Source organism: Dryobates pubescens, chromosome 3 (assembly GCF_014839835.1).
Source record: "Dryobates pubescens isolate bDryPub1 chromosome 3, bDryPub1.pri, whole genome shotgun sequence".
Lineage (NCBI taxonomy): Eukaryota > Metazoa > Chordata > Aves > Piciformes > Picidae > Dryobates > Dryobates pubescens.
Window position 1 is genome coordinate 31,508,261 of NC_071614.1, and position 24,817 is coordinate 31,533,077.

General features: G+C 40.0%; 1 protein-coding gene and 1 long non-coding RNA gene across 3 annotated transcripts; one reads left to right on the top strand and one right to left on the bottom strand.

The window, feature by feature from the left end:
• Positions 1-896: 896 nt before the first annotated feature.
• Positions 897-2,484, bottom strand: LOC128899443 (uncharacterized). The gene is made up of 3 exons (XR_008463105.1): positions 2,354-2,484; positions 1,894-1,973; positions 897-1,808 (listed from the first exon to the last, which is right to left on the bottom strand). It is a non-coding gene; the product is annotated as an uncharacterized LOC128899443 (long non-coding RNA).
• Positions 2,485-2,627: 143 nt separating this feature from the next.
• GCFC2 (GC-rich sequence DNA-binding factor 2) lies at positions 2,628-23,838 on the top strand. 2 transcript variants are annotated; one of them, XM_054179913.1, is made up of 18 exons: positions 2,628-3,019; positions 3,787-3,897; positions 5,048-5,206; positions 5,789-6,007; positions 6,942-7,027; positions 8,429-8,553; positions 10,455-10,641; positions 11,533-11,656; positions 13,278-13,356; positions 14,430-14,542; positions 15,252-15,451; positions 15,868-16,042; positions 16,315-16,436; positions 17,262-17,338; positions 18,579-18,645; positions 20,911-21,057; positions 22,279-22,403; positions 22,716-23,838. In XM_054179913.1, the coding sequence occupies exons 1-18, from the start codon at positions 2,668-2,670 to the stop codon at positions 22,828-22,830; spliced, it is 2,583 nt and encodes an 860-aa protein (XP_054035888.1). In that variant the 5' UTR covers positions 2,628-2,667; the 3' UTR covers positions 22,831-23,838. The 2 variants fall into 2 exon arrangements, with proteins under 2 accessions (XP_054035888.1, XP_009903616.2); XM_009905314.2 differs by having other exon boundaries at positions 15,871-16,042.
• The last annotated feature ends 979 nt before the right edge of the window (positions 23,839-24,817 follow it).

Consider the following 24,817-nt stretch of genomic DNA (forward strand, 5'->3'; position numbering starts at 1 on the left):
AGGTTGGATCTAGTTTTGCAGTCCTTTGCCAAAACTGAGCGGACCTTTTAGATTCGGGGCGATTCTGTGATTTAGCATTTTTCTGCACTTGAAAGTGGGTTTTCAAGAGTGTCAAGTCTTTCAGAACAAGTGACTTTGTAACTTACATTGATGTTCAAGTTTAAGAATTCAAGCTGGAGCTGAAATCAATTAAGTGAGAGAAGAGAGTGTACTATCAGCCATTAATGCTTCACCTGAATCTTCATGCAAGGTTTGTCTTGCTTTCACTCTGCTTCTTGCTTTGGTAAGGGAAATCTGTAATTTGCTCATCTACTTCACTGATCTCAGAGACTTTCTTAAAATTCATTGAGCTGATGAATGTCATAATGGTTAGACTGCAGAGTCACTGAAACAGCTTCTGTTAACTAATTATTCTAGTTATTCTAGAATAACCTTCAACTCTAAACAGTTTAAGGCAAAATTGTATTTTTGTCCTTTGTCAGCAGCTTTTACTGTTTACAGGGCTTTTACTGTTTAATAAAATTAATCCATTGGCACTTGGAATTGGCAGCCCTTCCAAAGAGATACTACCCTGAATTGCTGCAGTTGAATTTTTCCTCTTCTGCACTGGGATCATCTTGATTAGATGACACTGCACAGATTAATATCTTGGCACTTACCAAGCTTATTAACTGGAGCAACAGCTGCAAATGTAGCAGTTTCAACCTGCTAGAAATATCAGGTGTACAATAGTTGTGTCCCATGTTTCTGCCATGTGGAAGTCCTGAACCATTTTGTCTTACAATAAGCCAGCTGAATCCTGCCTAAGTAGCAATCACAAGATTGAGAGGATTTTAAATCAGATGGAAGAGAAGAAACTCTTTAATACAGTCACAGCAAAGGACAGGATCTTTGTCACTCTTATACGGGTGTCAGAATAACAATGAGTTCCTGGAAAAACTTAAAAGATCTTTGTTTAGCATCACAAAGCTTTCATCAGTCCTGGAATGGTAAACAAGAAACATCATTCCAGGTCAAGCTACATCAGCAAATTCTGCATAGTCCAGTTTACAATGGCCAAACTTGATATACCTGCACATGCCCAGACTATCCTTAACTCCATGCCTCATTCAGAGGTTATACAGGAAAGCACGTATCAATTCCACAGTGATAAGGCAGCTTTGAATCAGAACTTGCTATAACTCATTTAGAGACACAAATCCATAGAAACTGTTTGAAGAGCTACGTTACTTTTTCACCAAATCCCCAACCTTTTTGAGTGCAGAAAATAAACAATATAAAGCCCTGCTATGGGAAGGGACACCTGCCAGGGTCATGTTGCTCAAGATCCCATCCACCCTGGCTTTCAACGCTTCCAAGTTTGGAGCCTCCACAGCTTCTCTGGGCATATGAATGGTACTTATTGAATTGTTACATTAAAGTTTTTGTAATTCTTGTTATTCATTGTACAGCCTTGGGCTTTATTTAATATGTACCATTCAGAAAGAGTGCCAAAGAGAAACACGTTTAGTCAATTTTCTCTTGGGTTTTTTATGTTGTTCTTAAGCTAATGGATGCTTCAAAAATTCAGCTCTTTCTTTACAAGAGTCCTGAGGCATGTTAATATTAGTATATTCATTTTACAGATGAAAGATACAAAGTTGGGGCAATTTAAGCAAGAACATTTCAAACATCCACTATTTTTAGATATATCTCTTGAGACACAATGGCCTTACTTGAAGGACTGTCTCTGTGTAGCTGTCACAGTTTTATCTGAAGCTGAATGTACTTTCTTTCCACACAGGCATCACACATAGCTCAGGCCAACACTGCAGACATGAAAGACTCAGATTAGCTGTAGCACAACACTTCACCATGCAAAGCAATTTAAGTTACTGCTTGTCACAATCCCACCTTCCTTCTGTTCCCAGCCATATGTTCCCCTCCTCTTGTACCAGTACTGGCACCTGCCTGACTCCTTCAGTGAGCTAAACCTAGAGAAGGAATAGAAATGTGTGATTAGTTTTTGACAAGTAGTTACAGAATAAACTTCATATAATAACGTATTGTTATAAAGTGCCTTTATTTATTATTAGTTCATATCATTAATAGTTCAGAAACATCAAATTATGACTATATACACGATTAACTATTCATATAATTAAAATAGTTTATTAATTATACAGTGATTGTTAACTGTCATTATTTAGAGTTTATGTAAATTATTTGGAAATTATTATAAATTATATATAGAATATCAAACACAGGTAAGGCTTTGCTGGCCTAGCAACAGGCAGAGGAAGCACCCAGCTTGGCAGCCTCTGCCACAAACAGGTCCACGGCCCTTCAAGGTAATTTATTTTTAACGCATCACCAGCCATATGCCGTCTGCTTTCTACCCAGGGGACACTCCCTATGCTCCACTCAGCTCACGCTGTCAGCGTCGGCTACCCGCGGCTCCCTCAGGCCCTGGCTCCGGCACACGCTCCACCTGCCGCCTGAGGGTTAAACACAGGACACACGCCCTGAACCTCATTGGACAGCTGCTCGCCACACGCACCCACTTCCGGCGGGACGAGGAGAGGCGGGCTCGCGCGGGGTGGAAGGGGAATGTTAGACCTGTGGCGCATGCGCACCGCGGGACGTGCGCGTTGCGCTGCGGGCCTTGGCACTCGGTCGCCAGGCGCGATGTTCCGACGTCCCCCTCGTAATTTCCGTGGTCGGCGGCGTAAGGCCTCTAGCGGTAGCAGCAGCGACGAGGAGCCGGACCAGGCTGCAGTCCCAGCGTCAGCCCTCGGTTTCAGCTCCGACTCGGAACGGGAAGCGGAGCCTGAGGAGGATGAGGGGAACCCCGGCAGCGCCACCGGGAGCCCCGAGAGCGCCAGGGCCACAGCAGCGGAGGGGCCTCTGTGCCCAGAGGACCCGGCGGGCAGCGCCGAAGGAAGGGCGATTTCGGGGATCGGGCCGCGTCTCGTCGGAGCTGGACCGCCTCTGGGTGGAAAGGTGCTGCTGAGCTTTGCTAGCGAGGAGGAGCGGGAAGGTAAGAGCTCGGTGGCACTTCCATCTCCAGAGGTCCAGCGGAACCTCCCCCGCGCTGGGGTGGCAGCCGGTACCTTCACACCTCACAGGCCTGGAGAGCATCGCAGGCTCAGGCAAGAGCAGCCAGGGTAGAGGCTTGGAGGTACGGGCTGCTCCTCCCCGCTCTGTTTATGGGGAGGGGTCCTGCTTGTCTGAGCCCTGGGCTGGCGTCACCGCTATGCGTCTCTGTGACCGGAAATAAGAACAGTGTGTTATGGATAAGGCTGTTGAGAGGGCTTATAATCGAAACGCATCTAAAAGTGCTTTGAAGATGACACACTTGTGTGGTTTTGGCTGGGAAGTTTTTGAAAGCTTGTTGGAGAAGACCTTCTTGAAGAAAGCAGGTAGATAGTACGTGATTCCACGCCTAACCTAGTTAATGGTGACCGAGGCTAGATAAGTGAAATGTAAATGTTTGAGTCTCATGGGCTGCTCCTTGTGTGGCTGATGACATGAGACAGCTGAGGGCAGCCTTCAAGGAGTCACTTCGTGATGGACACAGGCTGCAAAGAAGTATTTTAACAATACAGTCTTGCTGCCTTGAGGAGGCTGTGTTACAGTGAGAGATGATAAAGCTGTGAAACTAGATGGGCTTAGTGCAATCAGAACTTGAAAAAGATGCTGTGCATATACAGATTACATGTACTTTATATGTAAAACATGTATATATACATATACACTGTTCTCTTTGTTCATGTCACTCAAAATAGTTTTGTTTTACCTGGATAGGTGATGAAGAATTTTTTAAGATTAAAAAACCATCCTTCAATGAAGTGACCTTTAGAATTCAGAAGAAAGAAAGCCGACTACCTTCACAGACAGAAGCAGAAGAAAGCAAAAGTAAGTACTCTTTTCAATTAAATATTTTATGGAATACTCATGTGGTAATATGTTACAAAATTGGTGAGTGATAGACAAATACTGATGTTAGATATGTTTTACTTGTTTATTGGATCCAGGATTATACTTAAAATGTTACTTTACAGGTTTATAACTTAAATCTATTTGTGCTGATATTATTTTCTGTATGACTTTGGTAAAACAGTGTCAGAACATGGAAACTGATGTTGATGTTGGGCTGTAGTATATCAGAATAAATAAACTTCTGATAAATTTATACTTTAGCATCATATCTTCCAAACTGTGTGGCAACTATCCACTGCTTTTGCTCCTATCAGAGCATAGTTTGAGTATTTGCATTGAGAGAAAAGGTGAGTTGTTCTGTTATAGCACTTGAATATTTTAATTGAATGCCAAGGTGACTCTGGTAATATTCCCAGTCTGATTGGACTATAGTAGGTTTCCTGTTGGAATGTGTAGTGTTTCTGTGTGCTTAAAAGGTGTTTTGCAGCTGTTAGATAAAAATAAATTAGATTGAGAAGTAATTCCTTTTGTGCTGGAGATAGTAAAGTTTCTTCATAATTTCTTATAGAAGTATATGTCTTACTCTCTTAACAGGTGGCATATTTTGTTGTTCAGTAATGTGATGATTCACAGAAAATGTAGTGGCAGATGAAGAGAAATCAATGTTTTTAAAGAATTCAAAGATAATTTGCGAAAGACAGATGCGTAACCTTTTAAAGTTTAGATAAGTTCTCCCTCATTGTTAGTGCATAAAAGAAAAAACCAAAGAGCTTTCTGAATATATTTATGAAGTCAAGGGAGGCGAATCCAGTCATGACGTCGACTGTCAGGATATTAGTCAATTGCCATCACAAATCTTGTGTCATTGCTTTTGTGCATATGAATGTGCTTTGTGTCTGAGAAGGGTGTACTAGTTTAGGACTATCACACATACTTGATTAAACCCAAGAACTGCTTTGTAAATTGCCATCTCGGAGCGTTGGAAAATTTGACATGTTTTGATGATAAGTAGAGATAGATAAGTGATAAGTCTGCGGCAAGGTGTAACTAGTTGTGGCACTTCAGCTTCCAGCAGCTGAAACTGACATTATGAATCTTACTTTTTTTTTTTCCCCCCACAAACCAGAAATCTGCCAGTCAGAGCCTAGAACAGTCAACACAAAAGGTGCTTATAAAGAAGACGAGGAGGGGGATGAAAGCTACTCTTCACAAAGTCAGGACAGCAGCACCTCGGCCTCTGAAAATGAATCCAGCTCCCTACAGAGGAGGAAGGATTTATCACCAGGTTAGTTTCTTGGATTTTGTTTTTAATGGAAATTATTTTGAAATATTCTTTGTTTGACATACATGTCAAGATAGATGAGATGAATCCCACTTGGCTTAAGTCGTGTAAGGTATAGGCATCTAGTGTCTGCTGAGTCAGGGCTACTTTAAAAGAATTGTGATGGTTCGCCCAATGTTTTGGTTGCAGATGTTTGTAGCATTTCTGTTAGTTTTGGAAATGGATCAGAAATTGACTGTTGGTTTGGGAAGCAAGGCAGCAAAAAATTTGTGTAATGATGCAAAGCTCACTTTGTGAGATTAAAGTACAAACTCATTTCTGCTAATTTGTGAACTTTGATTCCTTTGTGAACTGGCTAAGTTTAGCAACCCACATCTTCTAGGGAGATGGAAAAGACAAGAACAGGCTAACAGCAATTACTTGAGAGATGCTTTTTAAGGGTGCTTTTCTATCTCCCAGTATTGAACATGTTAATCTTAATAGAAACATACCTTATGTCTTATCTTCAGAATTGTGGTGACATTTTGAGCAACAGTGTGTGTAGCTTTTAGTCCTTCACTTTGATTTTCTTGCTCTGCAATGCAGGTAATATCCCCAGCACAGCTTGCATTGAGGCTGCTCGGAGGAAGCGTCAGTTAGCCAGGACACAGGCTGATTATCTTCCACTGGATGTTTCAGATAGTCATCGAGTCTCTCAGAGAAGAGAAAGCAGTGACTTAGAGAGTGAAGATGAGTCTGATACGAAGAATGTCAATTTTGCTCCTAAAATGAGAACTCTTAGGCAGAGGATGGCTGAACACATGGGTGAGTTTGTGCCATTTCTTCCAGTGGTTGTGGGTTTGTTTTATTTGCTGGTGTCTGGAAGAATGTGGGACTTGTCCAGTAGGGAGTTGTGTGCAGTGCAAGGCTCTGCTCCTCAGGGATATTTTACTTTAGGTTTATGAGAGACATGAACCTATTTTTAGGTCTGACTGATGTGGTAGTGCAGGATGTTTTGAGAAGCATTAATTTTTGCCTTATTGACCTCAGAAATTGCCTTGTAGGAGGCACAGCAGTTAATGTGAGTAAAGCTGTTGTAAATCTTGCCTTCTGCTTCTGGTCTGGTCTTCTGAGCACTCCTACTACATTGCCATTATGACTGTTCTTGAAAGAGAAGAAGAAACCCCACAACCCAGCCTTTCAGAAGTAAACAAACCTACAGCAGATGAAGCCTACCTGGCTTTTCCATTACTTTTACATTCTTATAGCTACTTACAGTTTTGTTTGGGCCACTGGTTTAACTTATTTAAATAAGGGGGTTGTAAGGAATGTGTAACTATGAGCTGATTGCTGGTAAGATTTTGTTTGTGTAGCAAAGTGTATGTTTGGAAACACTCAAGAGTTTGCTGTGTATAGTGTCACTGTATAGACTGTACTTGTGCTCTTACATACTTACATATTGTACATAGCTTTGCTTTTAAACAAAAATGAGATGCTTGTGCTGCTGGTACTGCAGTAGTAGTGGGTGGAGAAACGGTATACTGGGGAAGTTAGTGTTGGTGTGAATGGCACAAATCTTACAGGCCAGTTCCACTCTTTCCTTGCCTTTCAGTTTGTAAGTCCTCCGTCTGCAGGCTTTTCATCTGTTTTTTTTTGTGTGTGTTATATCACTTCCCAATAATGACTGGGAGAAGCATTGTTGCTTCAGAGGGTGGAGAACGTATTATTATATTATAATAATTATCATTTTAATTTCCAGTGACTGCAAGCAATGAATCAAGTGAAGATGAAGCACAAATTAAGTGGGAAGAACAGCAAATAAAGAAAGCAGTGAAATTCTCTCAGGTGACATGTGCTTTCCTAACCTCTGGAAGTTGCTTTTTGCTCACAGGCAAGAAAGCTTGTCTGGAGTACTGTCGTATCTCCGTTCTGTTCTCTCAGTGGTTTTTAGGAAGTTATACTCTGATTCTTCAGGGAAAGTACTAGCAATATGGGAAAGTGATAGTGAAAATCCATATTATCTGCCTGTTTGGAAGCAGAGTATTGTTGTCCGCCTCAAAGGCAGGTACTCATTATGTGATGGAAGACTGTGAAAAGTGAAGAGTGACATTCTGAACTTTAAAAGGAAAAGTGTTTAAATAATACAAATGTAAAAAATTTTCAAATAAATTATTCTTTTGCTGTGCTAATTATATAATTCTTAGGTGGGAACCTGAGAGCTTTTTTCAAAATTAAGCAGAATTCTGTCTCTTTCAGATAGATAATTGGCCAAAACAAAGTGTCTCTGCTGATGAGCTCTAAGTTCTGTTTCAGGCTTCAATTGCCTATTCTGGATCAAACTGTGAAAATCTGGATAACAAGTCCTTTATCAGAACAGAAAATTGAGAGTAGTAGAGGACTAGGAGAAAGTTTCATCGTTCTGCTGTTGAATTTCAAATCCTATGTGTTTGGTCTTCTAGGTTCTTATACTCATTTCTGGAAAACACTTCTACTATTCAGGCAACTGCAATGATTTTTAGTAGCAGACTTTGTTAGTTGTGGAGTCGATTGTTTCAACAGATTGTGTTTTGGCTAGATTTTGATATACAACTACCATTTTAGAATGCAAAGTGTCTAGAAGCAGAAATTCAGTGGATCCTTTTCTAGTTATAATTCCAATTAAGCTGAGCTGTCAGAGTGAAAAATCTCTTTTGCCCACCGGCTTTGTGAGAAGGTAGCCTTCATTTGTGTTGGGGGAGGGAATCAGAAAATTGACTACGCGGAAATAGAACATTAAATGACTAATAGATGACACATACTATAGCAAATACTTCTAAAATAGCTTTTTAAAAGCAAGATATTGGTAAAATCACACATGATCACTGCTTCTCTGTAGAGTTTTTACTACATTTTATACTTAGAAACTTGATGCTAGCAGAATGTCAGCTGTCAGTGGAGACGCATTACGAAAAGCCATTAATATTACCAGACCAAGACAGCAACTTTAAATATACACTAAATCAGATTGCTTTGTGCTGTTTCTGTGTGGGCATGTACTACATGTTTTTATGCAATATATACACAGTTTTTTATACTTCCACTCTTCCGTGCTTTTTCTTACTCTTCTGTACAATGTTTTCTGTATTTAATTTAGCTGAAACATATATCTTTGTCTTGCATACTGAAATGGTAGGTCTTATTTATCTGTAGACTTGCAGGGGGAAAATGAGAGTGGGGTATTAAAATATAACACTTAAAATTCTGTAGGAAGCTTACGATGATGCTTACCTGCAGCGTCTGCATAAACCTCAGCCAGCTAAACCAAAGTTTGATCCATCTGTTCTTCTGCCGCCTGTGGACTTCGAAATTCTGAAAAAGCGACTGACTGAGAGGTAAATCCTCCTCTTATGAACTTAAATTCTGACTTCTCTGAGTTTTTGTCCCAGAATTAGAGATGACAGCTTTGAAGTGTAATTTTTTTCAGGAATGCTGGAGGATTTTTTTTATTTATTTTTTTTTAATTCCAAGTGTAGTGTAGGAAGAGGTTGTTTTTGGATAGCTTTAGAAGGCTGTAGGGAAGGTTTGCCTTTGCTTGAATTAGAGAAAGCTATGCTTTGTCTATGACTCTTGAGGGTAACGTAAACACCTTGTATCTGAAGGAGAGAAACAAGGCAGAATTTGGTTGGATGTGTTCAAATATTGTTTTGTTATTTTAACCTCCTGTGTTCCTTAATTACACATATGCCAGTAGAAAATAACTACCTGGCAATGATTTGTTGTAGGGTGTTTCATCAACTATAAAGTTGATTTAAATGGCAGCCACATTTTATGCTTGCTTGTAGTTTTTGACAGGAGTGTTCCAATATTATGTTTGCCCAGCAAGCAGAACTATAACAAGGACAGACAGAGCTGGCAATCTTACAAGCTTACCGGGGTTCTTAACTAGCTGCAGAAGTAGCTCAGTATTTCCTGAAGCAGCAGTAAGTTCTCTATAGCCCATTTACGCAAACTACAATTTGCCCTGATTCCACGCCCCCCTGCCATGGTCACACTGTGACTTTTGGCAATTCAGCAGCTGTTGTATAGGCAGCTGAAGTGTCCTGGGGTGGAAGTGGGAACCCCCAGGAGAGTGTGTGTGAGGGACAGCTGTGATCAGACCTCTTAAGGTATGCCATCCCCCGTCACCTCAGTGCTGGAAACAGCTGTTCAGATAAGTTTAGACAAGTAATGTTGTATATCTGAAACACAAATAGGCACTTTGGACTGGTGCTGAGCTCTCTGTGTATGCTTTGCTTTGTACAGACCACTGGCCTGCTTGTTTAGAGAATTACAATTAAATTGGGCTAAATATTTTTGTGGAATTGTGTGCTTTTTTGCCGTAACAACCTTAACTGAATGAGTTAAATAAAATGAGACTTCATGTGTAGAATCAAACAAGAAAAATGAGAGTAAGACTATCAAGAGTGGAAAACTTACTAGGAGAAGGGCAGGAAGGGGAGGGGGAACCAGTTTGATGTTAGCTTGATATATTTGTTTAACATGATAATTCCTGAAATAACTCTTCTCAATAGTTCAGAACAATAGCTTGGTTTAATTACTTTCTGTGAAAAGTGTTCCCTGCTTCAGGGAAATTAAATAAGTTGTCTGTTTCTTGGTTCTGTTACAGGCTTGCTCAAGCTGAGCAATTAGCTAGGATATGTAAGAAGGGAAGTGGGGGGAGAAGGGGAAGAGGAAGAGGACACAATTGTAATATATGTAACTGTTCCTGTGCTACCAACCTAACAGTTAGTGACAGCTGTAGGCATCAGTCCCTGGGTGTTATCACCCACTAACAGCAAGGGTCCTCTATTTAGTAGTGAGCATGTGGTGAATGCTTAAAGGTACTACTATCCATGCAACTTACATTAAACTAGGATGCACATGCTGATGTGAGCTGTAGTTTTTCCCCAGATAATGTTGGGCAGAATCTGTTTAATGTGCTATCACAAAATTTGGCTTGTTTGTTGTTGTGTGGTTTTTTTTTAAGTGTGGCTTATCAAGGGATCTAGGTAAAATATTGGCAGTGCTTTCCAAACCAGCCCCATGTAAGTCATGTTTGAATCTGAGGCATGATGCTTGTCTGCACCCCAGGCTTCTGTGAATCTTGCCATGGATAAGTCGTCTTAGCTCATAAAAGTCTGCTTATTAGCACAGGCAAAGATTTTGTATGTGATTGTAATGGGGAAAATGTTTTGGAATGTATCGGCTGTTAACTTGGTGATTGCTTCACTTGTCTGGGTTTCCCTTTTTGTAGGATAACGTTGTTACAGGATGTGCACCGTGCCCACCAGAGGGAGTATGAAAAATATATGGAGGACATTGAGAGTTCGAAGATAGCTGTCCAGGAGTTAGAGAAATCTTCAGATGCAGTTCTGAATTTCAAATTCTACAAGGGCATGAAAATATATGCAGAAAACCTTATTAACTGTTTGAATGAAAAAGTAGGTATATTTGCTACTTTTTCCCCAACTTTTGGTGATGAAAGTGCATTCTGTTAATAAAAGATGAGTTTTTGTTTAGATATTATGAAGGACAGCACCCAGTTAAAAGTCAGCTCTATGAGGTATTTTAATGTAATGAGGGGGGAAAAAAGGTAGATTTGTCCTCACCCAAAGTGATGATTAAGCTTGTGTACAAACACTGACTTGAGCTGTGGTCTCACCTAGATTTTGTTGTATGAAAACAAAACGTTGGAGGGAGTTTTCTGCAGGTCTGTTAGCCAGGGTGCACTGAAATTGATTGAGAGGTGGTGCTTAAGTTCACTTTTGGGGTCTTCAGAGTTACATAAGAGGTAGTAAGGAGTTCAAGTTGGGTTTGAGTTGGAATTGAGTAAAAGAGCTGTGGGAGAATTTATCTGTTATCAGCTGCATCTGTTTCCTGAACTGCAAACTTTGTCTACTGAAAAAGATGGAGGATTGGGAAATGGGGAGGAGCCACTTAAAGTTTGGCCTCAGTGAAAGCAAACTGCTCTTATCCTCTATAGGTGGATTGAATTTACATCACTTAATTCAGTTGCAGTTGTGAATTTCTTTATGTAACTTCATAGAGGAAAAAAGTTAATGAATAAATTAATGGCTCGTGGCTCAAAAGCAAATTGATAACAAATTCACCAGCAATGTCTTGTGTAACCCTTCCTTATGAAGTCTTAGGTAGGCTGAGCAGCTGGCATTTAGTTTGTGTTTTTGCAAAAAAGCCTGAAAAGCTCCAGCAAGCAGGAACTTTTCAATCAGTGATACTTTGGTTCTAATTTCATGACTATACTAAACCATGATGGAAACTGGCTTTTAGATAGTAATTAATTGAAAACCTGATAACTATTTATTATATTTCAGCTGAAATACATTAATGAGCTGGAATTGGCTGTACATGCACTTCTTCAGCAACGGGCCTTGACAGTACTGAAACGAAGGCAAGATGAGCTGAAAAATGAATCTATTTACATTCAGCATCTGACAAGTTAGTATGAAGTTAGAAGGTATTCTCAAACATTCACTTTTGGAGCAGAAATACAGTTACTTTGTGGATGAAGTTGTTAATTTTTGCCTTTAATTTCCTTTCCCCTTCCCATTGTCAGGAATATTCTACTCCAGTTGAAATCCTTACCTCACTAATGCCTATGTCAACATAACATGACCAAGTACTTGTCAATTTTTAGCTATTCAGCCTAGCAGTTTCCCCTAAATACTGAAAATAAAAGTTTTCCAGTAGGTCTTGTGTTGAAGAAAGCTTGATTATGTGGAGTTCTGTGAATATATGAAAAAGCAGGGTGTTTCCTTGGCAGTAGCTTGTTTACGCGAGAGTGTCCTTAAGGCTATGTGTGTGCTCACAATGGAGATTTCCCATTAGGAAGTGACACATACATGAAGGGAAGGATGTGAAGAAAGAAACCACTTTTTGTAAGGGTTTTATGTAAAACAAAGTGATGTTTTTCAGTTACTATAGGAAAAATCACTGCACCCTCCGCATCTCATTTTCTTTCCACACCAATGTATTGTTTATGTGCAGTGTGAATCTTTTAGCTGCTCCTAGTTAAAAAACCAACCAACCAAACAACAAATCCAACATCCTAAATCAGCGCCTTTAAAATTGTTCAGGCAAAGCTAAGGATAATATGCTTGGAGCTGCTGGGAACAGATGGAGGCTGGATGCACCTGTTTCTGGTAACTACTAATCATATGGGGTCAGTCTTCTCAGTACACAGGATGAGCAGGAGAGAAAAACAGCAGCCTGTAACACTTTGAAATGTAGCAGACTGACAGAAGGTGTTGAGGAGAAAAGGGTAGTGCTATAATAACTGCCATTAAAATGGTTTTACTTACAGCTCACTGCAGTGAGACTATACTTGCATGTTTAACAGGGCTTTTCATTGTTTATTTCTAGTTGTATTTAATACAGTGGAAAAGCTGTTTTTCTTGTATGATAATGCTTCAGTAGTAGTACACTTTTTGTTGGCAGGTTGTGCACACAGCAGGCAGCTTGTATTGATTTCAAATGAATGGCCCAACTAGAAAATGCTTCTAGCTTCTGCTGTTGGACTCAAGAATCCAAGTAGGGGTAAAAGGTCACAAGAGTCAGTGATCAGTCAGATGCAAGAGACAGCGGGCAGCCAACTAATCACGACATCTAAATGCAATGATTTTGACTAGTGTAAATCAGGGATTTAACTTCCATTACAACGTGGGAACTAAACTTCAAACATGAGTAATTTATATGTGATTCTATTTTTGACATGGAGATCAAGGTAGCTCTCTACCCTTGCCTTTCACACTGCAAGGTGGAAGGTGCCAAATTCCTTTTCCAGGATTGGGAGGCTGTCTGCCTTGACAGGAGTGTCATCAAACTTGCCTTTTCATCAAGTGCTGTAAGAGAACAGCCACATCAGAGTATACACAGTTGTCAAGTCATATTTACTTTGTGTTACTCTGGAGTCTGTTAGAGTTTTGATTAGAGGCTTTTGATTCTTTTTTTCCTTTGGCTGTCTTCCAAATGAAGAATAATAGAGAATCAGTGTTTCCTTACTGAGAAAACTGTAACTTGAAAATCACAACATTCTGGTTTTGGCTGTTTCTTCTGATAGGTGGCAATGACAAACCTGCTAATGGTGGATTAGAAGGTGCTGAGAAGATGCAGCTTCTGGAAATATGTGAGCAACGAAGGTAGATGCTGTGTATATATGCACTGAAGTCTGATAAACGTGCTGTACACTTTGTCATTTATGCAGCAACGAATGTAAACTTGGAGGATGACTAAACAATGATATACAAAATAAATAGATAGTTGCTTTCAGAAATTCAAGGCAAATGGAAACTGTATTTGTTACTGACATTCTCTTTATTTGTATGTGAGTGTTAACAGTCCTTGTCATTTTGCTGATTGGAGACTCCAACCCTGGAAGTGTTCAGACCTGGGTTGGATGGGGCCTTGAGCAACCTGGTCTATTAAGAGGTGTCTCTGCCCATAGCAGGGGTTGGAACTAGGTGATCTTCAAGGTCCTTTCCAAAGGAAACAAATCTACAATTCTTGTTATTTTATTTCTTCTTCCAGTGTTACTGAGAGCATTTCAGTTGCATTGGTGCCTCAATTAATAGCCTCTCTGAAGCAGCCAGAACATTGGAATTTTAATGGATGAAAAATGGTGTAATAAAAAACTTCCACCTGAAGCAGTTAAATGCTAGTTGATGCAAATAACTGTATATAAGTGCTTATGCAAAAGCATTTCCATATAATACATTGTGCTTGCAAGACAGATGCAAGCTATTCATTGCAGCCTTGGTGTCATGGCAATATTTTTTTGAGCCCAAATGGCACTTGAGTGCTATCACAATTGTTATGTGGATTATTGCACAAGTAGTGCAGGACTGAGACATCAGAGACTGAGAGCTCAGCAGGTTACTATGCACTAAAACTGTCAGTGTCCAGTATCATGCTAGTCCAGGTAGGATGAACAATTAGCCTTAGCATCAGGAATGAGGTAAACTGAGGGTTATTGCATGGTTCATAGGGGAGATCAGAGACACTACTCCGACCTCTTCTGTGTTGATTCCCAAGTCCCCTCCTCCTACAGTTTCAGTGTACATATAGTTACATATTTATTATTGGTCCCTGACTGCATTTCCTTAGGCTGTTGCTCTTACAGCATTTATTGGATTATTTTTTTTAAGTTGTATTTTTGTTAAACTTCCTTCTGCATACCTGCAGACAACTCACCTGAGTTCATTACAAAATACAGGACCTGCAGGCGGCAAGCGAGAGAGTGTTCAGGAGAAGCTGATCACCACGAAGGCATGTCGAGTGATGATGAACTGAGTCCCACTGAGCTGAATGAGTTTCAGAAGAGCAAAGGTTGGTGACAGAAGATCAAAGGTTGTGATGTCCTAGAAAAAAAATCTCTTAATGATTTTTTCTTCTAGGGAAAATGAAGAAATACTTGATTTGAGTGACGTACTTTTGTTACACCCTGTAGAAAAGCAATGCATTCAGACTGTTCTACCTAATGACTTGAGAAGAATAGGTGTGTGGTTTGTAGATCTCTTTGATATGAGAATGAGAAATGCTTCAGCTAGAAGTAAGATCTTTGGGATTGTGCCAAAACTTATCTGACAGCACTCAATGCAACGATACAACATGTTTTGTATAATCAGTTCCTTTTCTGAAGATAAAGTGAATTAGAGCTCAGTCTTTCAATTGTCCTGAATGACTGAGTGGAGGTGAGCAGGGAAAGGCATAATACATTTTCTCCAGATAGCAGCAGGATTTTCATGCCTATGTTTAATTACTGTAGTATTAAGTCTGAAATGCAGTGCTTGTTTAAATCTGAACATGAAGAAATTTGCTTTTTTGTTTTTCTGAGAGTACTTCTTTTTCTGAAACTAGGTTTTCCAGGGAGCCAGTTTGAAAAACTAATTTGTTAGGTGTGTCAAAGATAGATGACAAATGCAGTTATTGTTTAGATATTTCTTATGTACTGTAGATGCATCAACTCTTCAGCTTATGCCTCAATAAGTTCTGTGATTTTGAAATTTCTTTTATTTCCAATGAATATTATTCATAGATAACGTTTTAGAGGATAGTAGAAAAATCTTTGAAGATGTACATGCAGATTTTTGTGACATCAGAAAAATCCTGTTGAAATTCCAGGAATGGAAAGAAAAGTTTCCTGAGTCTTACTGTGATGCTTACATCAGTTTCTGCCTGCCTAAGCTATTAAATCCATTGATTAGATTTCAGTTAATAAATTGGAATCCTCTTGAGGTAGGTGCATTAACTGACTTTATTATATTCTTCCAAATATTTATGTATTCTGTATTACATGAAAAATAGGATGTTTTTCTGTACACAGTGCATTAGAAATCAATAGAAAGAGTTGGTCTCAGAAATTGAAGCATGTGGTTGTAATCTTCTTAACTCTCCATTCCTGATAGCTCCAGCCCCTTTTTGCAACACTCCCTGTAAGAATTATTCTTCTCCTTGGTTCTTTGAAGATTCTTTAACAACCTCACCCTTTAAATTCTATCTTTAAATTTAGTTTTCCTGATTTGCTGCTTTGGCCCTGAATGGGCCAGTGGTGAGGGTGGATCTAAAATTAAGTGGGAATCTGTGGTATCACTGGATGGAGATTTTTCTTTCAACCGTGACCAGATGGGCAACTAACAGGAATGATCTTTCAGCAGAATTTTACAGATTTGGAAGAGATGCCTTGGTTCAGAGCTATAGAAGAATTTAGTGATGCCAAGAATGTATCTGAAAGGGATGATGCCAAAAATGTATCAAAAAGGGATGATGATCATGATCAAGAAGTTTTGCCTAGAGTGATCAATAAAACTGTTCTTCCAAAAATTACAGGTATAGTATGATTGTCTTGGAAAAGTTCGCTGCAACTTGGCAAGCAAACCTTAAATAATGCAATAGCTATCTAATAATGTTAATTACATAATGGTGGTCCAAGATGTAGTGGTTATGTAGCTTCAGAGTGAGACTAAGGTAGTCTTTTTCTTATGATTATTGGGAGGAGTTTAGCTTTTTCTGTTTACTTTTCATTATAATGCCTTGAAACAAGAGTGGATAATTACTTGCCTATTATGAATTAATTAAATTCCTGTTTTTCTTTTTTTCAGCATTTGTGAAGAGTGTGTGGGATCCTTTATCTACTTCACAAACAAAGAATCTTGTACAGCTTTGCAATAATGTCTTTGAAAAACAAGGTGTTTCCAAAACTGAACTCAGTCAAGCAAAAGAGGTACAAGCAGTCAACTATGTGTGCTTTCTGTGTATGCTGCTATGGACATGTAGAATGTTCTGAGGTTCAGTTCTGCCTACTTGTTTGTTGGGTCAATTCATATTAAGAAGATTTAAGAGTTAAACTTCTGTCTCTCTGATGCTCTCCTTATTGAAGATGATCAGAGGTCATAGAAACATAGAATTGTTAACATCAAGTCTAAGTCTGCTGCTAAACCATGCCCCTTAGATGTTTAAAAGATGCTCTGGATCTTTTTAAACCCATCCTGGGATGAGGATTCAACTACCTTCCAGGGGAGCCTATTCCAGTGATTGGATTGATAGCCCTTTCAATGAAGACATTTGCTTCTAATATCCAATCTAAGCCTCCCATGATGCAATTTGAGGCCACTTCCTATTATCCTATCACTTATTACTAGAGAGAAGAAACATACACTCTCCTTGCTACAACCTCCTTTCACTGAGTTGTGGAGAGTGAGAAAGTCATTTGAACCTTCTTTCCTCCAGACTCTGGTTCCCTCAGTCACTTCTCAGAGGGCCCGTTCTCCAGACATTTCACCAGCTTTGTTGCCTTTCTCTGGACTTGGTCCAGTACCTTAATGTCTTGTAGTGAGGGCCCTGAAACAGAAGACAGTATTCCAGGTGTGGCCTCACCAGTGCTGAGTACATGGGGACAATCACAGTGTGTATTATGCACAAGTGGCAACTGTGCTGATCTCCAGCTAACTTGATACGTTTCTAGATAAGCAAAATAACAATTACAATTGTTACAGATGGTAGATGAAGTGTTTATTGTGATGACAGATTAATTATCATTTTTTAATAGGATTTGATAAATGCAGTTGTCCAAAGAATGAAGAAATCTATAGAGGAAGATGTCTTTATTCCTTTGTATCCTAAAAGGTAGGCTAACTCAAACTCCTTCAATCTTTTCATCTTTTTAATTCTTCTACCCTTCTTCCCCACAGATATAAAATGTGTCTACAATAATTCAGTTAACAGCTAAGGGAGTAAACGTGCCTTTTTACTGTTTTGTTTTAGGAAAGGTTATAAAACCTTACTCCTGTTTCTGAACCCGTTCTAATAAGGGTAACTCCACTGACTTAATGTAGTTTTTCCTCCTGTAACTAAAGGCTTTTAAATATACAAGGTCCACAGTTTAGTTTTAGCATAGTACATATATGCAGGCCTGTATTAGTTTAGGTGCCCTGGTGTTGTGTGTGTGTCCCCTGATTCTGCCTGTCATTTCTAGAACAGGAGCTTTATTGTTGATGCTTATTACTGAACATTTTTAGACAGTGCTAATTAGGAGTCTGGGATATCGTAGAATCAATAAGGTTGGAAAAGACCTCAAAAGATCATCAAGTCCAACCTGTCACCCAAGACTTCATGACTACTAACCCATGGCACCAAGTGCCCCATCCAGTCTCTTCTTAAACACCTCCAGGGACAGTGACTCCATTGCCTCCCTGGGCAGCCCATTCCAACAGCTAACAAGTCTCTCTGTGGAGAACTTTATCCTCACTTCGAGCCTAAACTTCCCCTGGTGCAGCTTGAGACTGTGTCCTCTTGTTCTGGTGCTGATTGCCTGGGAGAAGAGGCCAACCCCCTCCTGGCTACAACCTCCCTTCAGGTAGTTGTAGACAGCAATAAGGTCTCCCCTGAGCCTCCTCTTCTCCAGACTCAGCAACCCCAGCTCCCTCAGCTTCTCCTCATAGGGCTTGTGCTCAAGGCCTCTCCCCAGCCTCGTTGCCCTTCTCTGGACATGTTCAAGAGTCTCAAATGTCCTTCTTAAATTGAGGGTCCAGAACTGGACACAGTACTCAAGGTGTGGCCTAAGATACAGCTAGGAAAGAAGCTTTGATAAAGCTGGTGTGGGATGTTTGGTTCTAAGCGATGCTGTTTTGAGCTGAACCCATGAAATGCAGACACAAGTGTTCCTAATTGGTAATTTTACTGGAAAGTATTTTGTGGCAGCTAAATTATAATGGGTTGAAACTGACAGCTCGTTCTTTAGACTGACCTTGATTGTGATTGTGGCTGTCACTGATGAAAGAATTGCAGCATTTACATTTCTCTTTAAAAACAAATGAAAAATAAATCCTTATTATTTTGGGTTTTTTTTCCTTCTTTTCATGGGTAGTGCTGTGGAAGAGAAGTCATCGCTGTGCTCAAAATTCCAACAAAGACGGTTTTGGTCAGCTGTTAAGGTAAAGAAAATAGAGCTGCCTTTTTTCTTTCTTAGACATTGATTTTAAGGAAAAAAATATTTTGCAGTCAGGAAATGTATCTTGCCTGGTGGATTCCTGGGAGATGAATACATTTTTATTAGGATGGGTAGCCATTTTTCTCAATGAAGGATTTATTCTCTGTGCAACCTGCATGTGATGATTTAAAAAGACTGAATCAACAGTGTATTTCAGTTTAGCCAACTGGTACATCTTCTGCAAGAGATTTTGATCTGACCATCTGTTCTGATGTTTGGGGTTTTTTGTTGGTTTGGGTTTTGTGGTTTGGTTTTTGTTTGTTTTTCCCCTCAAGTGGCTCAGCCAGGCTTGTTGACCTTACATGATAATTAGTCACTGTCATCTAAAACTGTGCTGACAGACATGTTCTTTTAGGCTTTTGGGCAGGATGATGATGGCACAAAGTCATAGGTACAATTAAAGCTGCTTTTTTTTTTTTTTTAACAGAATGTTATGATCAGCATAGCATTTTATGATCAGAGTAGCATGAGATTGGTATAATCAGAATCAGTGTAGCTTGGTAGAGAATTTATAGCACAGCTTAGTTTATGGTTTGTAATCGCCTGGACTCTCTGCAGATCAGGTCAAATCTTAATATCTGGCTTGCAGTGTTACTAACCTAGACTAAACATATGCAAAGGAATATGAGTGACTTAATCCTCTGAGGAAGCAGAGAACAGTGAGGGCATGCCTGGCCACTGGTGGGGCTTATTGGGCCTTGCTGTCCAGCAGCAGCTGTGGTACAAGTTCCTTTCGTTTGAAAAGCCTGGAAAGTTGGATGTGTTGAGGTCTGTTTGGTAAAGGACTTTCCACCTCTGCTCTTGGGGTAAGCTGCTCTCCAGGAATCTGTGGTTGGACAGATGAAGAGAAAGGAAGAGGGAACTTAATACTTAGGACACCAAGCAAAAATCCAGGCAGAGTTGGGATTCTGATCCCATGTTCTAGGGCTGTTTTCCTGGAAGCCAGAGCTGGGTGCTTTACTCTGCAGACTGCAGTTTTTTCTTTTCAGCTTTTGGTTTTTCATTGTCACAGTGGTCATCTGAAGAGGCAATAATGGACAGCAATTTAAAGTATTTTTGGTTGAATAGTTGTCCTCTTTTTTTCTGGAGTGGAGGCATGAATTCACCCCAGGGTAAATAGTGTTGCAGCTTGTCTATATTAAACTACTACTAACTACTACTACTCTACTACTTAGAGTAGTACAACTCATTTGTTCTTGATACTGCTTTCTGGCATTGAGACTGCTGCCATTGTGCTGCCCCCCAATTCATGCTGTGAAGCCTTGTCTTTCACTATGGTTTGCCACCTTTGCCTCTAATATGTGCCCAGAAATAGTGCTGAGGAATACTAGTTGGTTTGGGCAAGAAGTGGGCCAGGAAACTGTTCTAATGTGAAAGTACAGATGTCAGAAATTTGGTGTTCATACCCTGGTATTGCCTAACTTGCCTGGTGTAGATAACTGGCTCAAAATGTGCTACTTGATCACTACACTGTGTACTTTCCTTATTAATGTTGGTCAGTGAAAGCACTCCTTTCTTTGTGTTGTAGTCACTCATTTTGTTATATAGAAGTGTCCCATCACACAGTCCAGAAGTGTGCCAAGGTTGGGCTTTGTGAGCACGCTTTGACTGGCAGCTGCAAAGGTAGCAGACTGTGTCTCTGAGGGCAAAATACTGAGGTTAGCAGATACCTGAAAATTACCCTTTTTCTAAGTTAAGGGGGGCAATAGTTCTTACATCAGATGTTTCTTCCTATCTTGTGGTAAGAAGAAAGTATCAAGCAGGCTTACAAACGTTGGATTTCAGCAGGGCCCACTTTGGCCTTTTCAGTCAAGGTCACTTGGTTTTGGTTGCTCTCTCTTGTAGAATCGAGCATGTCTTAATACTCTTCACCTTTTTCCCACACTTCCAGATTTGATTGAATTATGTTTAAAGTGCAAAGCACAGTCATCTTCTATGCAAATTTTCAACTCTTCTCAGCCTTTAGAGGTCATATTAAGGTGCAGTTCATATGCACATGTAAAATTAATTATCCTACTTTATTAAGTTATTAACTACTTACAGCTTATTAGTAGCTAACTGACAGCAAGAGTGTGAATCCTGGGGTTTGAGCACATCAATTGGATGGACATAAAATTATCTTTTTACCACATGTGAAACTTGTAATATTGTGTTTTGGCACACCTCCATCCCCCAGGCATATGTATTCTCTGTTTCTTCATTACTGCAGCTGCTCTCCAATGTTCTTCTTTGGGATGGCATTGTACAAGAGGATACACTCTGTGGTTTGGGACTCAACAAGCTGCTGAATCGTTACCTTCTTCTGAACCTCTTAAACACGCCACCAGGGCTGGATCATATAGAAAAGTGTAATAAGGTAAAAGATAATATGTATACTGGAAGAGGGTTTCTACTAAAAGTGTTTTGTTTACCTTTTTGCCATCAAGAGGGATCAAAACTGAAGATGGAATATTTTAAAAAATGAATTTAAACATTTTAAAATTTTTTACAGTGACTCTTTTTTTTTAAACTTGGTGCATAAAAGCATTTTTGAGCAAATATTGGTTCATAGATTCTTAAGAACTGCTTGTAGGGATAATCAGCCTTGGTTTCAAATTAAAAACACATTGCTAATCATGACTGAACCTGCTTAAAAGAAAACTTAGAAGTGATTGTGATGAAAAGAGAACAGACTGAAAAGTTTAGCTGGTTTGAGCTTCACTCAGGTTTAACTGCAGGGCCCAAGCAAAGGATTAACTTGAACTTCCCTCATAGATCTCATATGCCACTGCTAAAGGCTTTCTCAGATACTGTGCAAGAATGCCCTGTTAGAGCTTAAAAGCAAGAATATATGACAACCTAAAAAACACACTAAACATTGCATATGTTAGTCAGACAAGGTTACAAACTTACATCATGCTAAATATTCAGGGTCAGTCCCAGGAAGTAGTTTTTTGCCAGTGTCCTGGTAAAGGTGGAAGGGTATTCATACAGTCAAGATGTGCTGGAGCAGGGACTCTCGGTTCCTGACCTGAACCTTATAGCTTTTATCCCTTTATGTGACTGTGGACAAGACTATGCCTGAGTGGATTGTTTTGGCTGGGAATTATTTTTTTTTTTTTGGCAGTGTAATGGAGTTTCCCCTTTCTGCATTCCATCCATGGGTAGGGTTCACTTGTCTGGATGCATAAGACTGAAACTGACACTGAAACCCAATCTCCTCCTTTATCTTACTGTCTCAGGCAACTGCATAGTTGTTTGAATTGAGACTTGGGGCATACAATTTGTCCAGGGATTTCAAGGCTCAGCTCAGATTTTAGTTCTCTGAATGATACAGTGCTGCCCTGGTTAGTCTATGGCTTATGGACAGCTTGGAGCTGAGCTATCTACACAGCTCCCTATGGGTCATCTGCATAGATAGGGCCTCAAGAAAATCCAAGGCTGGGTCACCTTTACAACCCTGTGAGTTGCCTGCGTGCACTAGACATTGCTGAAACTTGTTCACAATCTGAGCCAGAGAATCCCTACAGAGATGTGACTTGGTTATATTGAAAGATTTGAGTTTTAAAGCTTTTTACAAATATTTTTGTGAGAACAGGTGGTTGCATGCCTCCCAGAAAGATGGTTTCAAGATCTTAAGAGTGGTTCAACTCTTCCCGAATTACACAACTTCTGCCAGCACTTGCTGCAATGTGCACGTACACTACACAAGAATAACCACAGGTAATATGAAATCTCTTAATAACTTTGTAGAAAGTAATCTAAGTTCCTTAAGTCTTGCGTATTTGATGCTTTTGAGGGTGTTCTCATTGCATGCATAAAGGAAAAGATGGAGTCTGCATTGCAAGCAATGCCTCTTCAGGTCTAGTTTAATGCCCCTTTGAGGTGGTAGATAATGGATACTTGGTGATCAGTGTAGCCAGGGTCACCTGATGACAAGGGGCCAAGGAGAGGTACCCAACTCTCTTCAAAATTATGTACATGACTTAAGTATACTTAAGTGCTGCTGTTGATTGGTTTCTTTTCTTTTAATAGTGATGAAACAAAAGAAGTTCTTCTCCTGCTGGTGAAAGTCAAAGCTCTGCATATTGTTGAAGACTTCCTTGAAGAGTCTAAACTCACACATCTTAAATCAATAATTGGGAAATAGAAATCGCTGAAGCAATGCTTACATTACTGGAACAAGGCACTATTCACAGTAAAGCAGTTCTAATGGAATTGAATTAGTGGTTCTTGCGCACTCAAAGACGTGGTAATCACTGTCTTACTGTCTTGTTGAGGGGTTTTTTCCTCATGTCTACTCTTAGGTTAAGGGAGTCTTTGTACAAGTTACAGTTGTCAAAGTAAAGCAGTGGTTCAGGTGTTCTGAAATGTGTAACAGTGTTTTATTGGTCTATTCTTTTTGGAAGGTTTCCTGGAAAGATAGGAAGTGCCCTATAAAGTTTATCCCTGCTAGCCAGTAGACAGCTTTACAAGCTACTTTCAGTGTTAATTGTGAAATATCTCTCAAAGCAGTCTTTGAGCTCTTTTAACTTGTAGTCCATGGTGACTTTTGTTAGGGTTATTGTTATGCTGTCCCTGGTGAAAAAGAATTCATAATTGTTGTAGGGGGTTTGATCCAGGTATCGAAACAAGGGAAGTCAGTGTGCAGATCAGGAGTTTAACTAATGAGTGGTTATGGTTGGGATAATGCTTAGGGAAGAGCTGCCCAGGAGAATCTCTGGGGAAGAGGTAGTGAAGACAACTTTTGGTGTGTGTTGGGAGTTCTGTTCTCACGTGATTCAAGCTGTACTGGAGTGCACCTAGCTGAACTCTGCTTTTCAGAACAGATACCTTGATAATGAGCAGCACAAGAACAACCTTAGATACTTTCTAGTAACTGAACCTCTAGGAAATTTTTCCTTTTGCTCCCCAGTAAGATCTCCTGAACCTTTTTTTATTGTACCCTTATTAGATTTCTAGCATTTTAAAACACTAGAATAAGGAGGATGATTTATTCTAGAAACTGTAGTGCATCACAGGCTTTTCTGTGTTCCAAAATGTTAGAGCTAGAATTTAACTCTTGCAAACTTAATGCCTAAGATGATTTTATATTTTTCTAAGTTAAAATTACATTTTTGTAAGGTATTTTAATTGTAAATAGCTTTGCTCATTCTTACAGACAAAAGACTAATTTTATTTAAAAAATAAACTATTTTGCTTTAATGACACCTTTGAGTTATTTAACATGTGACAAGGATGGTTTTAGTAAGTATGAAAAAACTCTGACACCAGAAATACTTAACATTACCAGTTCACATAAAAGGGGTAATTGTAGTATTACAGATTTCCAGGTGGCCAATGAGAAAGATGAAGAGGGTATGAAGTCAGCTCTGCCACAGCTACGTGGGACAAGATGAGAGCATGTCAGCTCTCAAGAACTTGGCTAAAAAGGCTGGCCCACCTTTGATCAGGGCCAAAGCTACTGAAGCCCTGAGCTTGCGTTCCCGCTGGACAGCCTGGTGGAGGTGACAGGGAAGGTAAACTCTGTTGACCAGTGTTGACCAGTCACCTTTTAGGCCCCACCCAACTCTGTTGTTCAGAGGCATGTGGCTCCCTTCTCTCTTCAGCAAGCACTTGTGGAGGAGCTGCTGGAGGAGCTGCCCCCTAGATGCAGCTTTCTACACAGAAGTGAGGGCCAGGAGTGGGAAAGTCTGTTTGCCCCCTTGTCAGCCAGCAGCCTGGCAATGAATGGCTTGCTGGGTGCATGTGACAGCTGGTGGAATTCCTCATGGAGCTCCACGTGGAACTCTCTGAGAAGGAGGTGGCTGCTGCATTGACTGAAGAGGCACCTCTGATGCTTTGTGAGCACTTCAGCATGAGCCTCACACTAACTCACATGAGTTAGCTTAAATAAACTCAGTTCTTGAAAACTGATTTCGGAGCACTTGTGCATGCTGCTCTCTTGGCAGATCAGAGCCGCTATACTATAAAACATTTTAATGGGAGAACTAAACAGCATTTAGTCCAAAAAGTGTGTGGTTGGCTCAGACATGTTCTGCTTTCCCTCCTACAGCCCATTTCTGGAAAGCCAAGCAGTTCTACAACCAGCCACTACTGAGTCTGAAAAATAAACAGAAGCATTTGGAAATGAGAAC